This window comes from Electrophorus electricus, chromosome 12 (genome assembly GCF_013358815.1).
Source record: "Electrophorus electricus isolate fEleEle1 chromosome 12, fEleEle1.pri, whole genome shotgun sequence".
NCBI lineage: Eukaryota > Metazoa > Chordata > Actinopteri > Gymnotiformes > Gymnotidae > Electrophorus > Electrophorus electricus.
In genome coordinates this window covers 11,882,003-11,904,220 of record NC_049546.1, presented here as the reverse complement: position 1 = coordinate 11,904,220, position 22,218 = coordinate 11,882,003, and the positions used below count along the sequence as shown (strand labels likewise).

The following is a 22,218-nucleotide window of genomic DNA, read 5'->3' as shown; positions in this document are numbered from 1 at the left end:
TAATCACTTATCAAAGGCCTGTTAATGTCCAACTGACTGAGTAATAGCTGTTGGTATAACAAGGATGATTGAGTCATTGGATTTCTCCCTGAATAACTGGTTTATGAGTAGGAGAGCACAGCCAAGAGAGGGTCCGAGTGTGAGAAAGCAGTAAAATTTTGTAATAATCCCCTCCTGAAGCAACAGATTTTAAACAACAGATGAGGGATAAAGGAAAGAAAACAGGGAAGATGTACTTTTTTCACTCTACACCATCAGGTTCCCTTTAAAGCAGTTTTATATCTTTTATCTTTGTATCAGCTGCTAATATCCATGGCGTACCTAACTGGCATTTTTTTCAGTTCCCCCTCAATGCACTACAGCTTCTTTAAAAAGGAGGTGAGGGGGAGGTCTGCAAAAAAAAGCTTCTCTGTGAGAACCCCAATTCCTAGTCCTCCACACCTCCCCTTCAGACATTCCAAGAAAGAATATAGGCACATGATTTGGCACTCCCTCGTCCCATGCTCCAGCCCAGCCTGAAAGCACCCCTACGCTCAAGCACTGGTACAAAAGAACGGCAGGGTGCTGGAACAGGCTGGGGAGCCAGACAGGGCCTGCCTCAGCTCCTCAGCCAAACCCAGTTATAACACACCGAATGAGCCCCTTGCTGACTATGAGGAAAGGCCGGATCCAAATCCTGTTTCATGAGCCTTGGACAACCACTGGCAAGCCTGCCACGCTGCTCAATGGGAAGGTTCATAGGAGGCAAATTGTGTTAAATTGATTTCTCTGAATGAAACGGAAAAGCATGGATCATATTTCAATTAAATCCCACCCCCCACCCCAAATGCTAATTTGCCTCCAATGATCCTGTATGGAAAGTCAGGTACCCCATTTTCCCTTCTGTCTGCAGTAGTGAGGGTAGTATGTAAAAATGTAGCTTTTATTCACATTATCATTTTATCCACAGGCACTCATTCAATCACAGCCCAAAAATGGTTTCCGAAGTTCAAGTGTGTCAAATTATGAACAAAAGTGAAAAAGATATGGATTTCACACAGTTTGTCTCTGCAACTAAAGGTTTTGTTGAAATAAAATTGCTCATCCACACTACTTCACGAGTTAGCCAATCCTTTAGCCCTCTCTGAATGCCTGACATTGTCGTTTTATGCTGAAAGTCTACAGCGGCCATTTATCGCCATTTTCCAAGGCCAATATGCTCCTTGGAAATTTCTGAACAGTTCAGCTCTGTTTGGAGCTCTCCCTCATGGCATATGCGAATGGAAATTAGAACAGCATGCTCATGTCTTTGTCAAACAGTATGGCCTGGTGAAGTTTAAACAATGCCGAAGAGCATGCCCACGTTCCCGAGGCCAAGAGGACTCAGATGCTGGGGCATGCGCTGTGACCACGAAAGCCAGGCCATGGCCTGAAAAGCCCAATTCACAGGCCCACTGGCTCCCAGAGGCGACCGGCGTGTTGTCGCAGAAACCTCAGACAGTGCGGGCCTACACATGGCACGGGTCACGCGTTTACTGCCACGGTGCTCCTTGAGCTCTGGCCTTGTTTTTTTCTTTGCCGAGCTCCAGTGAAATAGGAAAGGTTTCTTGCTCAGTGTAAGCACTCTGAAAGTGGAGTTCCCACCATTTCTTGATGGCTGAGCTAAAAGCTGTGTCTGCCAAGCAAAATAGAAATAGTGAGAGAGACAAAACACTGACTCTGTCAGATAACGTTGATTCCTGGGGCGTCAGCTTACTGGCATGGCACAGACCTTTTTGGAGTCTGTAAGGTAATCAGGGAGTATTTTTATTCGGTTCTTTTGAAGTCACATGTAAGGTCTTGATATACTCAGGCAAAGTCCTAGAACAAACGCTGCAACACTGTCCTGCCACTCGCCCTCTCACACTGTTAACCAGTGAACAGGACATTTAACCTAATGATTACTGCTGCTAACAAATCAGCATATGTAACATCATATGTAACATGCAGCCACATCTTCAGGACATGGATGTGTATTAGTTTCAATAGCTACCAATGTGTTTAAAAAACTATTACTATATTTCAAGTTTCAGTGTTTCAAGTTTTCAGTCTCATTTTATGAAGAGATCATATGAATATGTGGGGTTTTTCACAAATGGTAAATGGGTACTGACAAAGGAACACACACTTTGCATGTGTGAGTGCAAGAAAGCATTGAGCTAGCTTATTGGACCTGAAATGCACTAACAGAAGCTCCAGTTTAAACCCCCCCTGCGAAAACCACACAAGTTATCAGCGAGGAATGAAGATGTCAGCAGCGAACAGACAGGGGCGAGCATACCCACCCCCACACATTATTCATAGCTTTGGGTGGCTTTGTGAGTGTGAACCATCACACCCTCCGCAAAACAGACAATCTGTTCGATCCGGGAAGACGGAAGAAGGCAGAGCAAATCAGATCCGGCACGACCAATTTCAGCGGGCTCAAAGAGAATAGCACTGCACATGCCTTTAATCACGATCACAGGCTGATCCCTGCTGCAAAGACGCAAATGGAGAACTGACTTCCAGCAGATGTGGTGGCCACTGTGTTCTTGGAGAGGGAGGGAAAGAGAGGCAGGGTGTCGCTGTCGATGATTATACAGATACCCCCCCCCCACCCGGTATCAAGTGGCATGACACGGCGTACTCACATATCCTTAAGTTTGCTCAAGATTCCCTACTGATTCTCCAAGCGTTGCAGGCTAAGGAGAAAATTATAGCTTAGAGCAGAATGTGGGTCAGGTTTGGGTGGTATTTAGGCACGGGCTCGAGCCGGCCCGAGAACCAGAGACACAGAAGACTCTTTCTTCTCCCCTCGCTCCACCAGCCTGAGTGGCCGTGGCCGGGCCAGCTGCCTTCCATCATGGAAGAAAACGCAGCCACAGATGGACTCTTCATGGTCTGTAAAGATCCCTGCTGCAGGCGCTGGGCTTGCGGCAGCCAAGCTGGGCCGGCGCGGGCCAAGAACCACTCGGCGTCAAAAAGCCATCGGATGCCAGAGAGCTCTTGGGAATGATGGTCCTTGACTGGATTCCCCTGGCCCCCTGAATTGGATGGCAAGGCACATTCTAATAAGAGCAATATCGCACAGAGGAGGAAGCAGAGAGAAAGAATTACTCCTTGTCCCCAGCGGATGACAGCAAGTCCCCTTCTTTTTTTCTTATGACTGACAGGATGTTTAAAAAAGTCTGGGAGGTGCTACTGTATGAGAACAGCAGGGTGCCTGAAAAATGCCACCTGTCATATTAAAGCTGTGAACGAAAGCACACTTTTCCACTACTAATAAGAATGGACTGAAGTTTTGAAAATCTTTTTATGCAGAGTTGTCCTAACACCTTTGAGCCATCTAGGCATGACCTCTCTGGTTACAAGCTGAAGGAAATTCCAAAAACTCAAAAGAAAGTTGCAACAATTTTTCATGGATGTGTGTAACATATACAATAATGCTTTTAACAGATGCCAACATAATACCACTGACTATCAAAACCAGCATACTGGAATCATACCAAAAATGTCTGAGAACAAAAGAAAGGGGGTAATAAATCTTGGGAGGGACACCTCAGCTTTGACACTTTGAATTGAATCTTCTGCAAACACAAAGTAAAAGATAGCATGCCCCAAAGTTCAAATCACTTCCATTGTTCATGTGTCAGAAGGGGAGACAAAACCATACAAGACGGAGGGTGAGGGACTATGAGCCCCAATATTTATTATGTATCCCTTTGCCAAATGGCATTTATTACATTTCTCCCATGGGGGGCAGGGCTAGGATTGATAGTAGAGGGCACCCAGTGTGTGATAGGCTAAAGTAAGTAATTTGCACATTTTGGATCATTTCTGAAGCAGCATCCAAAGAAACAAAACAGCAAACAAATGCCTGTTATCTTTACCCATTGTGTTGTGTCTGTGCATTGTCTGTGCTAGCACTTTCTAGGCGAGTACAAAAAAGCTGACAAAAGTGCTGTGTTCTAATTCTCATCAATTAGGGAATATACACACAGTACAATTCAGCATTTTTCCCTGCTTCCCTCAAGGGCCACAAGGCTAGCTTTCTCAATAAACAAGAGTTTAGGAGTTAAGGCAAGTTAAACAAAGCCATAAAAGTGAATCTGGGGACTGTTAAAAGAAATTATGGGCAAACATTAATTAAAACGTTCGCTCTTGATAATGATAGGTGACACCAAAGCCTGCACTTCAAGCTGTTCTGGCATCCCGGCACACGCTAACTGACCTTCACGATGAAAAACCAGTCCAAGATGCTTTTTTTAATCTGCACCTAATGAATATTTAATGTCGTCGAAAACGTCTGAATCCCACAATAAGCTTGTTTTAGCAAAATCCCACTTTCTCAGCACCCATTTTTGCCTCTGGAACATGATTAAACAGATCTACTGGTATAGTTTAATCCCTTCCACCACCCCCACCCCACCTCCCTTCACCACAGGTTTCCCACAAGCATGTTTCAGCTAGCAATAAAGCAACATGTTTTGGGAACACACATGACCTCAGGGAAATTCCCGTGCAGGGAAGCATGCACTAGTGGCCAGGAACAAAACGAGACAAGTACGGCATCTGACGGTTACAGTGAAGCGAGGAAGAATCGATTCCTTTTTGGCAATCTGTTTGTTATATGCTTGTCTTGCTCAGGCAGTCACTGGTTTTGCATGTCATCACTTGGACTTATCCTAAGTCTGCCTGTGACCACTTTGAAAGTAGTGGCTACTTTAGAAGTGGAATGGTGTAAATTCTGCACAGCTGTCACTACTCTTAAAAGGGATTAAATCAAGGCCTTTTTCAGTGTTAAAATATTAACATTTTTAAAATGAAACCTAAATGGCTTTCCACAATAGCCCTTCTCTGCAACCTGTCAGTAAATCTATGATTCGAACGGATGTAAATCTATGAAAAAAAAGTTTATGTAAATCTTGGATGGTAGAGAAATGAGTGTGAACGCTTGTCATTTTTACAACGTGTGGTAAATCCCTTAGATCCTCCAGCTCATGCGTGCCTGCCCTAGCCTTTCATTATGATGAGGCATGTTTAATATTGTTCAGCCACATTATTCTGCAGTGAATACTTGAGATGATTGAGGGTGCTCTAAATTTAGTGAGTGATCCAGCTGTCTCGTGCACTGATCTGCTGTCTTCTCCAATGGCAAACCCCCATGCACAATAAATGCGGGCAAATCGAGACAAAGTGATGCAAATATAGGAAGCATTTATGATGTACAGCCCCACAATTTGAAGAGCTTGAGAGGCCAACTGTGAAGGCTCATCTCTCTAATGGTGAGCTTTGATTCGCTTGATTGTCTGCAACGTTGTCCACACAATAAAAGCAAAAAAAAGGCAAATTTGCAATTCTAATCAACCCGTCAACATGTCCGGACAGCCAAGAAACAGACAGTGCTCTCCTTCGGGATATCACTTTCCTGGCTAGAAAATGACACACAATCATTGCCATGGATACCATGCAATATCCCAAAAGGAAAGAATGGAGAGGATATTAATACACAAGCTCAGAGGACAAAATGAATTAGCGTGGAGATTAGCGTGATATGAGGTTAATGAGTCTTCCAGCTTTTCCGAGAGAGATCATATTTCCCAACAATCCTGCAGCTTCCAGGCCAACACCTGGTGCTGAGCATGTTTTAGCAGGTCCCCACTCCATTTCTGACTCAGCTCCCGCCTCAAGTGCACTGAACGGACAACCACACAGCTCTCTGAGGAATATTCAGTAAAATAATTAATTAAGCAGATTACCAGTAAAACCGGTGACAAACTCAATTTCACTGGTTAAATGACAGGGGTAAATTATATGCAAGGCCATCTGTTATATTCTCTTTTTTGTGGGCCTCTTATAGGCAAATTCAGATGACTCAAAGAGTTTGGGAAATATAAATGAGGAAAAACTGGCAATAAACATCGTACACATTTCCATGACAAGACAGGCTCACAGCCATGGGCATCAATCATAAAGATATATGTGTCTAATATATGTTCATTTTAGAAATCATCACATCACATAAATTTGGATTGATGAAATTCGGACATGAAATTTTAAGCGATGGCTTTATGATTACATTGACCTTCTGTGTCAGATTCTTTATTTGTTTTGAGTCCCTGAATGTGACAGTGCTCAGAAAGCAGGAAAATTGCATATGAATAATGAGTGGCGTGGCTGCCTGCCATAGTTAAAGACATCTCTGTATGTCTTGAAACCCCTGCTGTTATGGGGCACGGCCATGGTTATGGGGCTCAAGAAAATGAACTGCAGAGGAATTCTGATTTTTCAGGGAAGGGATTTAACTCTCTCGTGGATTGGCTGATGAGACAATACTTCATATCATGTAATTGTCACCACTGTACATCATCTTTTGTACTGATGCTGTCTTGGTGCCAGGAATTACACTGCATTTCAGACTGTTGACAGATAGGTTGACACAAACAATTCTAGTGAGTCTAGGCATTACATTTAAAATGTACTTTGGCCCAAGGTTTATATTACTTAACAAAAGAATTTTGAATGCTTAGCCAGAACTTGTTTCTTTTCTGAATTTTTGCTCTTTGTTGAGTGCTTGCATTTTCCCCCAGTAATGACGAATAGAAAAAGCTTTCATCACCAAGAACAAATCTGAGAAAACATAAATTCTCTATGAACCAATTTGTTCTTCCCCTTTGTTACAAGTCTCAGATAATGAGTATTTAATGGGTGCTTCATTCATTGGCACTGAATACTAAATGTCTCCAACACCCAAAAAAGCAAAAGATTTCCAATTAATCCTCAGAGGAAAGATAAAGGCAGAATAAGGCATGGCCACGGAACCCAAAAAGATGTATTTGGGCAAATTTACAACAAGCGAACTTTCACAGCTTAAGACGACCGTGGAGAGTACAGAAAAAGACAGAGCTGGGCCAATAAATGTTGTTTGGCAGAAAGAGAGTCCAAATGGCATGCCTGGCTGAACATAGCGCTGCCGTGGTTTCATGACTGTATGAATGTTTCCAAGGAAGCTTCACTGAATGAGGCTCTTGGAAACAGCATCATGTGTTATTCAAGATACATTTCAATCAATGCAAGACTATTTAATAGCAGCACATGCTGGGATCAGCCATGTGACGGTCAATTGTGATTTGGAAGTAGAAGTATACTGTGTGCTTTCACAAGGGGGGGGGGGGGGGGCATCTCTAACAGCCTCAGGTCAATATTGTTTTCACATGATAAATTCCAAACCATATTTTAGCACATTGTCCCTGGATTATATAATAGCATATAACAAAGAATGTACATATAAAGATAGAAGTGAGTTGAAAAACTGTTTAAAAAATGTACACAGTAACTAATAGATAACGGGAAAACATAAAAACAAGAGAATGAATGCATATCAGCATAATCAGTCAGCATAATTGTCACAAATCTCCACAGCACTGGTATGTTTTTCTGCTCACAAAAGCCTTGTCACTCACTTTTTTAAGGAAGCTACACAAGGCTTTGGAAAAACAAGAGCTATGTTAGGTTAATAGAGATGCTATATTACCATTATTGAAGCCATCTGTAAGTTGCACTTGGCTTTAAACTTCGGCAGAGCCGGCCGCAGCTGACACTTCCGCCCCTCTGGCCCCCCTGCCCTCCCGCAATTGAGGGTACAGCTGGGCCTGCGTCACAGCACACAGCCTCTGGAAGCGTGTCATTCAAAGTTGCCCGACTGGTGAGAGGAACCCATGTTCAGACAAGCAACACGCCGGCCAGAATATTTGGCCCACTTCATGCTCCCCATGTCACATAGTGGATGGGCGAAGGCAGCTGATTGCTTTCGAAAAAAGGCGCAAGTGGGTGTGGAGTAGCCCTCCATGGCTAGGGGAGTGATTTACCCCCCATTTAGCCTTCCCACCCCATTGAGCTTTGAAGTAATCCATATGCATTATTTGGTAGTATAATCTGAGCCAGCACAGTCATGGAGGAGCCCCTGCTTCTCAATGGCACCCATCTTCTGGATAGCCACTTTCAGAAGGAGTTATGGATCATACCATTCCAAGCAGGTGGCTCCTCTTTTTAATATGTATAAGACAGTGGCATTCGAGAAAGCACCAGTTCTCCCAAAATGCACAAGAGATTGTACGATCAAATATTTATAACCGCAATCATAATGGCAAAAAAAGCAAAAGGGGAAAACACAGGAAAAAAAATCAGAGAGGAATGAATGTCTGGACCAGCAATGCAGAAATTGCCCCAAGGGACAGGTATCCAAAATAATCAGAGTCTGGGGCAGGAGACATTTTGGCAAGAGCGCCAGAAGAAATGTCTAATTTTCCCGAGTCAGAGGCCATTCAGAGGAGAATCACAATAGGGCTGGGGGCTCAGGGACTGATGGGGTGGAGTGTATGTGGGGGGGTGAGTGACAGCAGTACCGATTGCCTGCAAGCAGATTAAGGCTGGGGCTCTGGATGAGCTCGCAGCAGGTGAGGCCAGGGGAAAACCCAAACACGCCAGCCAGCCAAGATGCACACTGAGGATGCCATCCTCACCCGCTCCAATAGCCTTTTTCACAATGACTTTGATGTGGCCAGTGTGATGGTCTCAGAAGTGTGGCAGATGGATTACTGATGATGCCAAAACAAGCCCTCGACCATCTCAGTGTCCCCTTATTGCTCCAGAATCATGCTTTTCTCCCATTGCCCCACAGTCAAAGATTTACTCATTTGGCTACTTTGAAAAATAAATCTGAAATGTCTGTCTATTTTCTCCAAAAGCCCATATCTTCCTCTGTGTATTGGATTTTGACATAACATAAGGATTTGATGTCTGGTAGTGGTAAGTCAAGGAGGCTGTAGTTGTGGTATAATCTCAACAGTGTTTTGCTGTGCATCAGATGGGCTTCATCAGGTCTGAAATAGACAATTCAATGACCCAGATGACTGAAAACCTTCAGACATAAGAATTTAATCGTTAAACATGCAGAAAACATAAACTTGGACGGTAACAGAAAACATATGACACTAAGATGAAGCAGCTTCCTCCTCGCAACTTTTAATAAATACTGCTGAATATTTAACATAAGTTACTGACGGCGAGTTGGAAAAAGCAGCTCCCCAACCGTTTCAAATGCAGGGGAGGGGCAGGCGGAGTTACACATGCACTGCCAAAATGGACTCACTGGAACATCTACCTCTCCCTGCATGCTAAAGCAACCCATGACAGTGACATCTTCATAGGCATCCCCAGAATCACACAGCATTGATGGGCCTTGATCACATGAAAGGGCTGATCACGCAAAAATCACACGCTAGGTTAGCTGGATTTACACTGGATTTAACACTTAGAAACAGATTAAATTTGGGAGGGTTTTTTAATATCTGACGCCACAGTTGGACTTGCAGATTTGCAAGACGTCTCCTGATCTCTGACCCCAGGCTTGCGCGTTCTCCAATCAGATGCACACAGACATGAGTGCACCTTTTTGATTGATTGCAGATGCCCATTGTATGATTTGTGTGTTGACTGATGCATCTCTGTTGGGGGGAAAAAATTGGGAAATTTGCAAGCATTTGACTCCATCAATCAAGGCAGCAATCAAATTAATTTAATTAGGGTGCCTCAAATCCCTCTGGCTTATGACCCACCTCCCTCAGCTTAAAGACAAATTCAATTAAAAGACAATGCATATAGTATTATGATAAAATCCATGTTGTATTCAGCACGTTTCTGCTGCGTATAGTATCCAATTATTAGCAAAATGTGGATAATGTCTTTACAAACATACTTTAGGGTTTTAGGGGAAGAACAACTTGAACAAGTTAACTGCACTGTAAATTGTTTATGAAGAGAAAAGTTAGATGACAGGAAGTAAACTTGCAGAACACTTTGGCAAAGTACTCTTCAAGCTTTCAGCAATTTTGTAAACTATGGAAATGCACACATATCTGGCATTGGAAAAAAGTGAGGTTTTCTGGATATAGTTTGGAATTTCTTTTGAGATTTCTATAGCGTGAAAGGGGGAGAATGTGCAGGGCCCAGTTGTGGCCTCCTATAGTGAAACGATTGAAGCAGGCGGTCACAGCTGCCACACAGCTTCGAGTCTGGAGGCCCACTGATCCTGAGAGCTGAGCAGGGACGTTAACAGCATGACTTTTCATCCAGCCCTTTCTTAACTCACCACTGTGGACTGAGCACCATTTCATGCTGGGAGTTTGCATTGAAATGACTGAACAGGGGCCTTCAAGTTCTGGCAGAATGGGTTAATGGGGGAAAAGAAGTCCACAGCCCCCACCCCACCTCAAGCCAAGAGATGCACAGAAACACACTACGTTTTGTGATGTCTGGCCCAAAGAGTGGTAATATAAGGTGGGGGCATTGGGCTGTAGAGGGTGCAGGGGACAAAGGAAGAAACAAGAAATCCAAATAAATCAAACATACAGCTGACATACAGTCCCAACAGAGAATAAAGTCCTTAAAACAGATAAATGGACAAAAAAGATAAAAATTTGTAGTTTTCCCTATCTGCCCAGCACCACTAGTAGTGATAAAATCCAAGGATTACACGCTGCTATTTCCAAGCATGCCTAATGGTTTCCATTTCTTCTGTCTTTATACAGTGAATGGATTAAGACTGTTTTATAATTAATATTGAGGATTGTAAACGATAGTCCATCTGGTGTGGTGACACACTTACCGAGGAGTCCACTCAGCAGGAATGGTATCATCTATTCAATTAGATCTGGACCCAGAAGTGGGTTCTAATGGGTTTTGAAATGCCTGTCACATCCATCCGTTCCACGGCCCCATCCACTCGGAACCGTGCCACAGCGCAATGATCTCATGACGCTCTCCCTCTTTTGCACACACATCCCTCCGCCCCCTTCCTCTGCTCCGTTGTTCCTCTCATTCCCCTTCTTCTTCTACTCACTCTCCCTTTCTCCCCCTGCGCCTGACACATGGAAATAATCTCTGGCCTGGGAGCAGAGGGGAGAGCCTGACGGCCCGTGTTACCCGGAGTCGAGGGCCTTCTCTGCGTTCGCACCAGCCACTGCGCTCTGCCAGGCCTCTAATTTGCACGTCCACTGTTGAAGGCTGTTTCCTGCAAGCAAACGTTCTTTTTTCTGCCGTGTGAAACGGCCTCGGGGCCGAGTCTCATTTAAATTGCTGCCACTGTCTCGGAGGTTTGGAGCCGACACTGCAAACGGAATTTGAAAAAAAAAAAAACTAAACAAAACCAAAACAGTACCAGACAACAAAAAGGCACTCCAAGTACATCTAAGGCCTGTAGTTTCTGCCCCTGCCACTTCGACGTCCTACATCACATGCGAAGTGTTTTGTGGGGCTGAACTAGAGAACGGTCATATTCCACTTTGGAGTTCAGCCTCGCCACATGGTAACACTTGCCCTCACAGCTCTAGTGCTCAGCATCCATTTTTAAAACTGTTTCGTTCCAACTGTGACCACCTGTGCCAAAAGTGGTAGTAACAGAAGCTGGCAGGTAATGATGTTACCAGACAAATACCCCGAATGAACATTTATTGTGAAATAATGGGATTTCAAGTGGACATAAACCAGTTTCACCGGCTGAGGAAAAACACATGGAAATGACATTGCCTCACAGAAGGTCTTCCTGGTCTCAACGAAGACTCCTGTGTACTGAGGTACCCAAGACAGATGACTGTTATCACAGACGCAGCTGTCCGAGATAGCCCCCGATATGGGCTCTCTAAAACCAGCCAGACCAGTTGCTTACTATAAGTGGAATAACAGTTTGCCTGCTGCTTGCAGAATGGCCTGCTTCACTTCACCATTTTTCCCTGGCCTAAGTAGTCCTGAGAAGTCCCTGCTCTTTGTAATGAGATCTGTATCAGTGGGAAACGTGATCAGAGCCATGGGCATGGGAAGAGGGGGCACAGTGCGAAGGACTACGGCAGAACAAAAACAGTTTCCATGAAACTTCACACCACAAAGCATATTTCTCCCAGCTCACCAGCAAGCTGTAACAGCTGGAGCAGATCCAACCTGGCCTGAGACTGTCACTGATAACAGGAACATCTTGGGAAATTTTAGGACAGCCCCTCTGCAACTTACTTTAATATGTTAACTATCGGCAACTCACAATTTAGTGAACAATACACTGAAGCCACACTGGGCGAGAGCAGGAAGACAAGAGAAGGAGGACGACTTGAGGGCACTTTGAGGTGGAGAAAAATGAGTTCCTGGAACAGAGGCAGCTATTGGCATTTCTGTTTGCTGGGGTTGTGTACAGCCTGTGTTGAATAAAGACACGGAAGTAGAGGTGTCCTCAAACAGCAGTGTATGTGATGGAAGTTCCAAAAAAGAAGCCTACCAGATGCAGTTTTGAAAGTGCTGCCTGTCATATATTTTTCCTTTCCTTACTCTTCTTGGGGGGGGGGGGGGGGGGGGGGGCGGCGCAAATAAACAACAACCCACACACTTATAGTCTTGGGTTAGCACTAAAAAAACAAACAAACCTCCCCCCCAAACTAAGTCTCACATTTAACTCACAAGACTGCAAACTGGAAAAGGTACACCTCCCAGGCTGAGTATGGCATCTGCAAACTTTAAGAAGCTGCTGCTTATGAAATACAAATGACAGCCTTCTGCTACTCCTTTCCATCAAAATAACACTGATAATTAAACTGTTAATGATATCCATGTGGATTTAAGGTTTTTAAACTAAAACACAAAACTTTCTTTTAAGAAAAAATGGAAGCAGTCTACAGCTTGCCCCTTCATTTAACACTTGCTAATTTTAAAGTTCTCTTGCCTCCCCTGTCAATTCAGACGCCTTGAAACATTTCCATTTATTTGAAGGTGTGGGGTTAAAATTAAATGAGCAAGTCTCTGCTTTTGGGAATACAGGGGTTGCTGTGTTATCTGAACAAAAATCCATAAAAACAAACTGCAAGCATAGAGAAACCCAACTGGTCTGTGCCTATTCGCTGTCCTCACTCTCATAATTCATGGCCTGTTGGGGACTGCTGTGTAAGATTGCATTGTTATTGTTCCCAGCAAGGAAGGGGATGGCAGGACTAATTTATTAGCCTGAGTAGCAGTGGTCTCCAAACCAGGCAATAGGATCCAAAGCACCGTAAATCTAGACGAGACATCAGATACTTTTCTTTATGTTATCTAGAGATACTGACCAGCCCTGAGGGCAGGGCAGCCACCACAACTGAGTAAAAACAATGAATTCTTTATGGGCACTATACACTCCATATACTCAAACTTTAACGTTAACAATGGTGCTGGCTGATTTATTTCAAAAGCCTATGTGAATCGTGCCTGAATACATTATATGCATTTTTAATGAGACTGTCATTTGTATTATGGAATACTTGTACTTATTGGTGCATTGGCACATATGTGTAAAAAAAAAAAAAAGGATACAAATTGATTTATGCTACCATCTAAACATAATGTTTTCAACCTTTCAAAGAAAAGGCAAACCATTTCTAGTGGTTGTCCAAGTAGAATTATTAATCAGAACTTCTACTGGTTTGCATTTCATAGTACCAAATAAGTAAGACATGAAAAATGTTTGGAGTAGTGGCTAAAGTAGACAAGTATTCTAAAAAATAACAAACCCAAGATGACTTGTCGGATTCTATTTGACCCATGCCAAATGTATTTGTTTCCGAAACAGATTTGTGCAAAGCAAGACCATATATTAGGTTTCTACCACAAAAGGTTTTACAGGATTTAGTATTAAATACTGAACAGCTTTAGTGGGTTTTTTTTAAAACCTTTTTTTGCTTGTTTGTTTTTGTTTGCTTTGTTATTATTTTAATTATGATGTTGCTGATCACGTTTTTAATAACTAAATATTCCATGAGTCAGGTAATAAAGTGTTAAAAACTCTTTAAACAACAACCATTCAACACTTTAATGCAGAAGTAAAAAAAGATTAAATGATAAACATATCTGACTGCCAACTGCAAACACGGCAAGAAGTCGATTCCCTTATCGATCCCCTACAACCTCACATCAGCCATGAGATAACACTCGTCAACACGCATTTCCAACTAAACAAACAAACCAAACAAACAAACAAACAAACACATAAATAATTCTGAATTGTTTGAAGTATTATTTATTATTATATAATTGAATTATTATTATATAATTACTTGAATATATCTGAATTATTATATACTAAATCTTGAATTCTGCCATTTTTTATTAATTTACAGGGGTAAATTAAAAGGTTTAAAGCACACAGTGCTAAAAAAAAATACTATACCAGAAGACAGTATTGCAATTTAATGGTCTTCTAAAAGACCCAACCCAGCATCATCTTTGATTCTATTTCTCAAATATATTATGTTTAAATATTTATTGCATAGCTCTAGATACATATTGCTAATTGACTACAGGACGACTTTGAAGGTACTGTCTGCACATGGAGACAGCCTGACTAATCCTTGCAAAAAGGCAGTACAATACCAAAGTAGCTTGGTAAACTACTGTTCTATATGTGCATGATCAACTTGGAACCAACAAATTCAGTGAACTTCTAAGCTTGTGTTTGCATGCACAGGCTTTGCATCATAAACCGCTACTGGATTCATGAGGAGAACTTGCACAACTTTACTCACACTACACTCATGAACAAAACAGCCTGAGACAAACAGACGCATGGCACTCCTTTGCTAAAAAGGGACTTTTGTCTAAATACTGATCGCACCTTTTAAAAGACTAGTGATGATGTCTATTTTTCAAATACTCCTAAATTGAGAGTAGAAATAATAATGCTCGCAAATTGATTTATAATTTACACAACTTAACCAGCTTTCATATCCTGCTATGTATTAATAATTTATATTAAAATGTAACATTCATAGACTTGTTTGTAAGACCTGCTGGCATGCAATTTTGGATATCTGATACAGTCCATCGTGAGAGAGATCTCCCATCTAAAATTTATTTTAATATTCTGTATGCTTGATTTATTCTTTTTTAAGGTGGGACACACAGGCCAGGTCTTAAATAAAAAAGAAACAGCACCATGGTCATGCAAACAGAAAACTGTAAGTGCTCTCAGAGAAGTTTGAGAGATTTGTGCTCGGTCACCTCTCTACCTACTGATGATGACAGGCCAACAATGAAACAGAACCGCCAGTGCACAAAGTCGCAGTTCAAAACACACCATTATTAATACATCTGGACAGCAACTTGGGCTATCAGGTCCATAGAAAGAGCAGGCAAGCATATGATTTAAATAAAATGCGCAAGACACAGAGCTTAATGCAGCAAACTGACAGAAGGCAGCTCTGAAGTGGGCAAACACAACCACCAGACACAAACAAGTTGACAAATGCAAAACTTTTGTGGAGCAACACTTTGTTAACCGCAGTGAGAAAGCACAAGAGTGCCCCTTAGTCACAATCAAATTAGACAATTTTTTGGCAACAATCGCTAAACTCCTGAAGAAAGTCAGTTTTTGACTAACTTTCAGTAACAAAATCATATAACTCTGAACTCTAAACCTTAAAGCTTGAAATAAGTAAACAGCAAAAATAATTGCACAGTTTAACATCACTCATGTCAAGTAATAAACCTCAGGTTTGGAATACAAAACATTTAGGTCCATTTAGAAAATAAATTGTTTCTGATAAAATTGTGGAATAAAGGAAAATCAAGGAAAAATTATTAACTTAATAAATATCACAAGTGCCTTCATTACTAGAATAAATGGATAGAATAAATTTACTTCTACTTACTACATATTTAAACCAGTAAAGATATGCCAACACAGCTGGTAACTGCCATAATGAAGGGAGAGAGAGGGACACACACAGCACCCCCACCACACACACACACACACACACACACACACACACACACACACACACACACACACAGAGAGAGATTTCTAATTTCTAAAATTATGATTTCTATTATATTGCCACAAATTAACAACTATTGTTATAACAAAAAAAAACACCTCAATTACATATATATTTGTGGAAAAACAAGCAGTGCTCTTTTTTGTGTGTGTTTGAAACACAGAACAATCGAATTTCCAATTTTAAATTATGCCTGTGATTTTCCTCACTGCACGGCACATACATACATTAATCAGGCTGAAACACATATAAGCCTTCAAAAAACAATAACCGATTTGTCGAGGTCATTTATGACTAGGCCCCGGCCTTACGCAAATAATGCATTTAACGATGGTCGTGGGAATCTTTTCCTGAGCCATTGGTTCAGTTGGCTGAATTAATCCCTCCAGACACTTGACATGTCTTCGAAGGCACTGCCCTTCAGAAAGTTCTTTAACTCAACAAACGTGCGCACTGATGCAAGGGAGAGATGTCGTTGCCTCTGTGCAACGAGGTGTACTGCATGTCTAGTTTGAAGAATTGTTTGCAAGCAAAAGACATCGACAAGGGAAGCAATACTTACTTGGGATTTTGTGAGTTCCAAATTATGGTATCCAGGGACTTGGCTAATGGTAATGTAAACTTGCATATGATGACACAAATCCAGATGCAATATTTCCAGCATCCGTGTCTAGCCATTGCCAATACTGCGCGAGGCGATATTCAAAATGATGAATTTGGCGCTTGGCAAATAAACAGTTTCAATTTAGAAATTCAATCAGGAGCATGTGCGACCGATATAGGATACATATCCCTTTCTGCCACTACTTTTGCACTTTCTTTTACAGAACGTGTCCTTGATTGAACCGCAAAATCAGTCTGATCTTGTGTGAAGTATATCCCAGTGCCCAAATGTCAACGTAGGCTGCACGACAAACGGTTCGTAAATGTGTTATTCCAATAAACCTGTGGCTTCAGACTGAGAAATCCGTTTCGCCAAGTTCCTTTAATCGCCTGTGGCAAATTCTATACGTGGTTTAACAGCTATTTCTGGAATAGGAATTGCCGGTCTAATATTCAAAGATTAAATAACCCCGCAGAATCGTTCTGCCCACTGTTCTCACGGCTCCTTATTAGAAAAATTGGATTTCGAGCTGTCGCTGCTATACATCACAAATAACTGGTTTGTCCATACGTCCAAATAATTCATCGGAACTCATTTTACGTATTGCAACTCAAGGTACTTCGTCTAGGAACGACTGCTCCTTGTGTGCTGTTTTCTCGACGCAGCACAGTTCCTGGGTAAATGTTTTCAGTAGTACTGCTTCCTCGCGGTCATCTCCTCGTACAACGTGAGACTTCAAACTCTGTATCCGAGTGTTGACAACGGTCAGCAGCCGCAGGTTCATTCACTCAAAGGCTGATGAGAACGCCTGCAACTTCCAAATCGCCATGCAGGGGGCTCCGGAAAAAAGTAGGAGTTCTTCGCCCCGTCGCGCTCGTCCCTCCCCGTGTGTAAAGTGTTCCCAGTCAGCACGCATTACTGGGATCTCGTAGATTGCGCCACTCCTCGCGCAAAACTGCTACTGTAATTTGATGCTCCCGAAAGCCTGGGACAACCCAATAGCTACCCAACCAATCATAGGCCAATCCAATATCGACGTTATCCTCACATTGGAAATGCATCGAGACAAACATGTAGACAAACCTCCAGCTATTACACGTGCAGTACTCTGAAATCTAAAACAAAATTAGATTCAGATTAGATGCTAAAAAAGAGTTTATCACTGTAATGTAATTATGCTGCGTAGGTCTGTTTATAAGATCCTAAAGCTCATAGCATTTCTCAGAGAAGAGGAGTTTCTAGCCAGGATCAACACAGAAGCGGAGTAATCCAGTACTGCATAAGTCAGCTCTCTAGTATGCCTTGTGAAGCGCATGATACTTAGCTGATGAGATGAATCAGACATGCTAGACCAGAAAAAAGACTAAACTGTGCAGTGCTGTGGCCCCAAAGACTGGAACAGTTCACTCCAAAATAAAGAGTGATATTTCAACACACATAGGACACACACACAAAAAAAAAAAAATTATTTCAGGCAATCAGTGTATTTTGTAAATGGTCCCTGACATGCATCCATGTCAGTATACACTAATTAAACATGATGTGTGAAGGATTATGTTGATAGGCTTGTATTTGTACAGTTTGAAAGCACTCTTGAAAATACAATCTAAATTGGTGTGAATATTTGTGCTTGCTTGATTCCTTTTCACATTTGTTCTCAAAGTTACAGAAAAGTTACAGAAAAACAGAACCATATTTTCTAATTCTAATGAAACTGCCCTGGAAATGGGGCTTGATGGGGCTTTTGGGAAGCTGCTTTAGAAACCATGAGATAGGCTACAGGGACACATGTAGATTAATGATGTTCATTTAACACTTGCATTAGATTTATGAACATCTGATAATGATAATTTGGCCTAAATTAAATTTTGAAACATTCTGCACATAGCTGCTTTCAAGGTTTCCCAGGGTCTTTGCTGAGCTTGTACTGAAAACAAGCTATTTGCTTGTAAATGCTATATAGTTAAATCAATCATCAGTTATCAATGATAGTGTTGTTAGTGTTGAAGAAAAGTGTGCTAATGAGTCAAATGAGCAAACAAATATACTGTAGTGTACTTTTAAGGCTTTACTTACTGAAATAAAATAGCATTAATTCTCTGACTGATTCATCAGACTCACTAATGAAAGAAACATTTATTTACCTGCAAATTACTATCGACAAGACTATGTCAACAGGCAGCCAAAAATGACTGTTTAATGCTTTATTGGAATCGCCTTACACTATGACCAACATATTTATGTGAACTGGAACTCACGTGTAACCAAAGCCTCCTCTCACCACTCTGACTCATTTTTGTAGTTTATGTGTTATGTCGCCCCCTAGAGCTTATGTAGCACCGTTTACTGTGATCAGCATCATTCACAGAACAATGTAGCTTACCCAGTTCACAATTAATAATGAGACTGCAGCAGCAGAAGGCTGCTTTACTGTACACTACACAGTGTGAGTGAAAAAATATGATAAAAACAAGAGCTAATAATCCCTGTTCATGGGCATTGTCTCCAGATGACATTAATTTCCTGGGATTTAACATCACAGTGAATATATTAATCAGCCTTCAGTTGTTAGGGATTTTTGTATTCTCAGTAAAGTCTAACCACAAAAAGTGTAGAATACTCTATACTACTTCAAGGAAAATGTGAAATTCTTTATGTAATAAAGGTCTACAGGGGCCACAAAGGAAGAATCTGCTAATATGCTGGTGCTATTTTAACCTTGGACACTGGGGACACATAATGATATGATACCATGTGAAGGTAGTGGCATTTTGTGGTCTTTTTTTGATGATCTGATGAAAGGAAATATCAAAGATTATTAAAAATGAATGCCATAAAATGCTGAATTCTATTACCATGTACAAGAATACAAAATGTAGGAGTAAAAAGATACAGCAAGAAAATATCATTAAGATGATATTTTCTTTTCAGTCAATATAGTTGATAAGGAAAACTGAAAGAAGTGTCCTTATTATTTCTGTGACCTTTTCAAGAACAAACTACTGGCCTATACTGTACATAACTAGATCATTCCAAATAAATGGTCCCATCATAAACACTCATTAAAAATGTATGTTGGCTCTGGCAAAGAGGTAGCGCTAATACTGAATATCCATTTGTTAGTCATGGTGTGTTTTGCTCTTGTGCATTATAATTTGGTCTTGTACATTATAATATAATCAGATGGGTAAACAGGACACTAGGTCTTTGTGACTGTTTCTCAGGAACATCTGATGTATGGAATATACCGCTGCTAGCAATAAAAACTCTGTAGTCATTCAGGCGCAAATGTTACACTAAATAGGATTATGGCCATCAGTGTTCTTGAGCAGATGGGAAGGGTCAGCATGGTTAATTCTTTCAGCATTTTCTTGCTAGCACCAGATTTCACTTCAAAAACCACATCTCTTTTTTCCTGTCCAACAAAAGTAGCTGTGCTTTACTGCAGTATTCAAACAATTTGTCAGTTTATAAGCAGGGGATGGAAAAGGTATGGTGTGGTGAAGGGGGGTACAGCGCTGTTGTTGAAGTCCCTTCCTGTTGGGGCCTTTTGTGGGCTCAGTGTTTTCAGGGTGGCAACAGATGACCGAGAGCTATGAGTGCCAAGAATCCGCATCAACAGGCCCTTCACCACGGGGGGAGCATGTGGCGTTGCCATGGCGACATGCAAACACTGCCCGCAGCGAGGGCAGCCATGTCCCCTAGCGACCAGCAATGGGGGATACCCGATCCGCTGCAGGCCAGGAGGGGGCTCACCATCCCTGATTCGTTTTGCAGCTGCACCACTCCCTGCCAGCCGGAGGGACACAAATTGCTGCCGCTTCTCCTGACTGACGGCACAGGGGATGCGGCTGCCTGGGTGGGTGAGGGTGTTCTTCAGGACATGCTGTGTTGATTTTTGCCCAGAGACATCGCCAGCGATGCAGCCAAAACACTTGGCGAGATCCACCCCTGTCTGGTTTGAGGGCTCATGACACACAGACAGCATCGTGTCTGCAATTATATAGAGTAAAACCTGGTGGTCCAAAACCAACACCTCACCCCCACCTCCCCACACATGCACACACACACACACACACACACACACACACACACACAGTGTAAATTTCAGCACAAATGTGTTCAGTTAATCCCTGTGGGCAGAATGATACTCAAGTATCATTACAGACAGCAGAGATGCCCTGGGGGGGATTGATTTAGCACTCATGTCATTTGGATAGAAAGCGATAGGTTAGTTATAGCTGGAAATGGTCTGTGGTTCTTCTGTTGCCATTGCTGCATCAGCAGAAGGAGCTGGCAACTTTCTCCTGGATCACACCATGTGTGAAGCTCTGGTCATATCTATGCATGACCCATTGCTGATGGGGGGGAGGGAGTAGGCAGGGGTGCCTTTGAATATTGCACCTGTGTTCCATTTGGGCACATTTGCAATTTAGTGTGCAGCACCTTATTTGCAAGAGGTTAATTTTGCATAGACAAACTGTTCACTTCAAAAAGAGGGTTAGCAATTCATGAGTTTGCTCAGACTCTACTGACACAATCAATAGACTTTAACAGCACCATGTTCTGCTCAGTCTCCTGAATCAAACAACTGTACTGATGAAAGTCACTTTCATCAAGTCACAAAATTATATTTTAACACACACTGGTATAAAATTAGCTGAACATAGTTTCCTAATATGTCACAGATGGAAATCTTTGACAGAACTTTTGAAAACATTTACTTTGATGCTAAATCATGCTCTTTCGTCCTCTATAATATAAGATAAATGGAAAATTTGGCATTGTAGATGTCTAAATGCACAACCGTAGACTGACACTGAAGTATCTAGATTTAACAACTATCAGTCTTTCTTGGCAAATCCAACTTCCTGCAAGGTCCAGATTCTGCCTTCATCTGATATACTAGAAGCTGCTAATCAAGGCCTTCAGGAACATATGAAAATGGAAAGGTGTTTTACATAAGGACTACAAGTTGGAGTTTGGTCGACATCCTGATCTGCACTTAAAGGCACTGTCAATCTTGAAAATAAATGAAAATGAAAGTAAAGAAAAGTAAATCCACTATATTATACACTAAGTATTCACTCATCTGCCTTTGCATGCATATCAACTTGAGTGATATCCCAATCTTAATCCATAGTGTTTAATATGATGTTGGCATACCTTTTGCAGCTATAGCAGCATCATTTCTTCTGGGAAGGCTTTCTACATGGTTTAGGAGTGTGTTTATGGGAATTTTTGACCATTCTTCCAGAAGCACATTTGTGAGGTCAGACACTGATGTTGGACGAGAAGGCCTGGCTTGCAGTCTCTGCTCTAATTCATCCCAAAGGTGTTCTATTAGGTTGAGGTCAGGATTCTGTGCAGGCCAGTCAAGTTCTTCCACACCAAACTTGCTCATTCATGTCTTTATGGACCTTGCTTTGTGCACTGGTGCATAGTCATGTTGAAACTGGAAGGGGCCATCCACAAAGTGTTCCCACAAAGTTGGGAGCATGAAATTGTCCAAAATCTCTTGGTATGCTGAAGCATTAACAGTTCCTTTCATTGGAACTAAGGGGCCGAGCCCAACTCCTGAAAAACAACCCTACATAATCCCCCCTCCACCAAACTTTACACATGGTACAATGCAGTCAGACAAGAATCATTCTCCTGGGAAATGCCAAACCCAGACTCATCCATCGGATTGACAGATGGAGAAGCATGATTCCACACTCCAGAGAACATGTCTCCACTGCGCTAGAGTCCAGTGGCGGCATGCTTTAC

At 41.9% G+C, this 22,218-nt stretch overlaps 1 protein-coding gene across 1 annotated transcript in view; it reads right to left on the bottom strand.

Annotated features, from left to right (window-relative positions):
* The window catches only part of LOC113574187 (ephrin-B1-like), a 40,717-nt gene extending 23,286 nt beyond the window's left edge, over window positions 1-17,431 (bottom strand). Inside the window, exon 1 of the mRNA XM_027004937.2 lies at window positions 16,408-17,431. Within this exon, the coding sequence (XP_026860738.2) occupies window positions 16,408-16,523 (116 nt within the window). The 5' untranslated portion in view covers window positions 16,524-17,431. The remainder of the gene's footprint in view (window positions 1-16,407) is intronic.
* Between the last annotated feature and the right edge of the window lie 4,787 nt (window positions 17,432-22,218).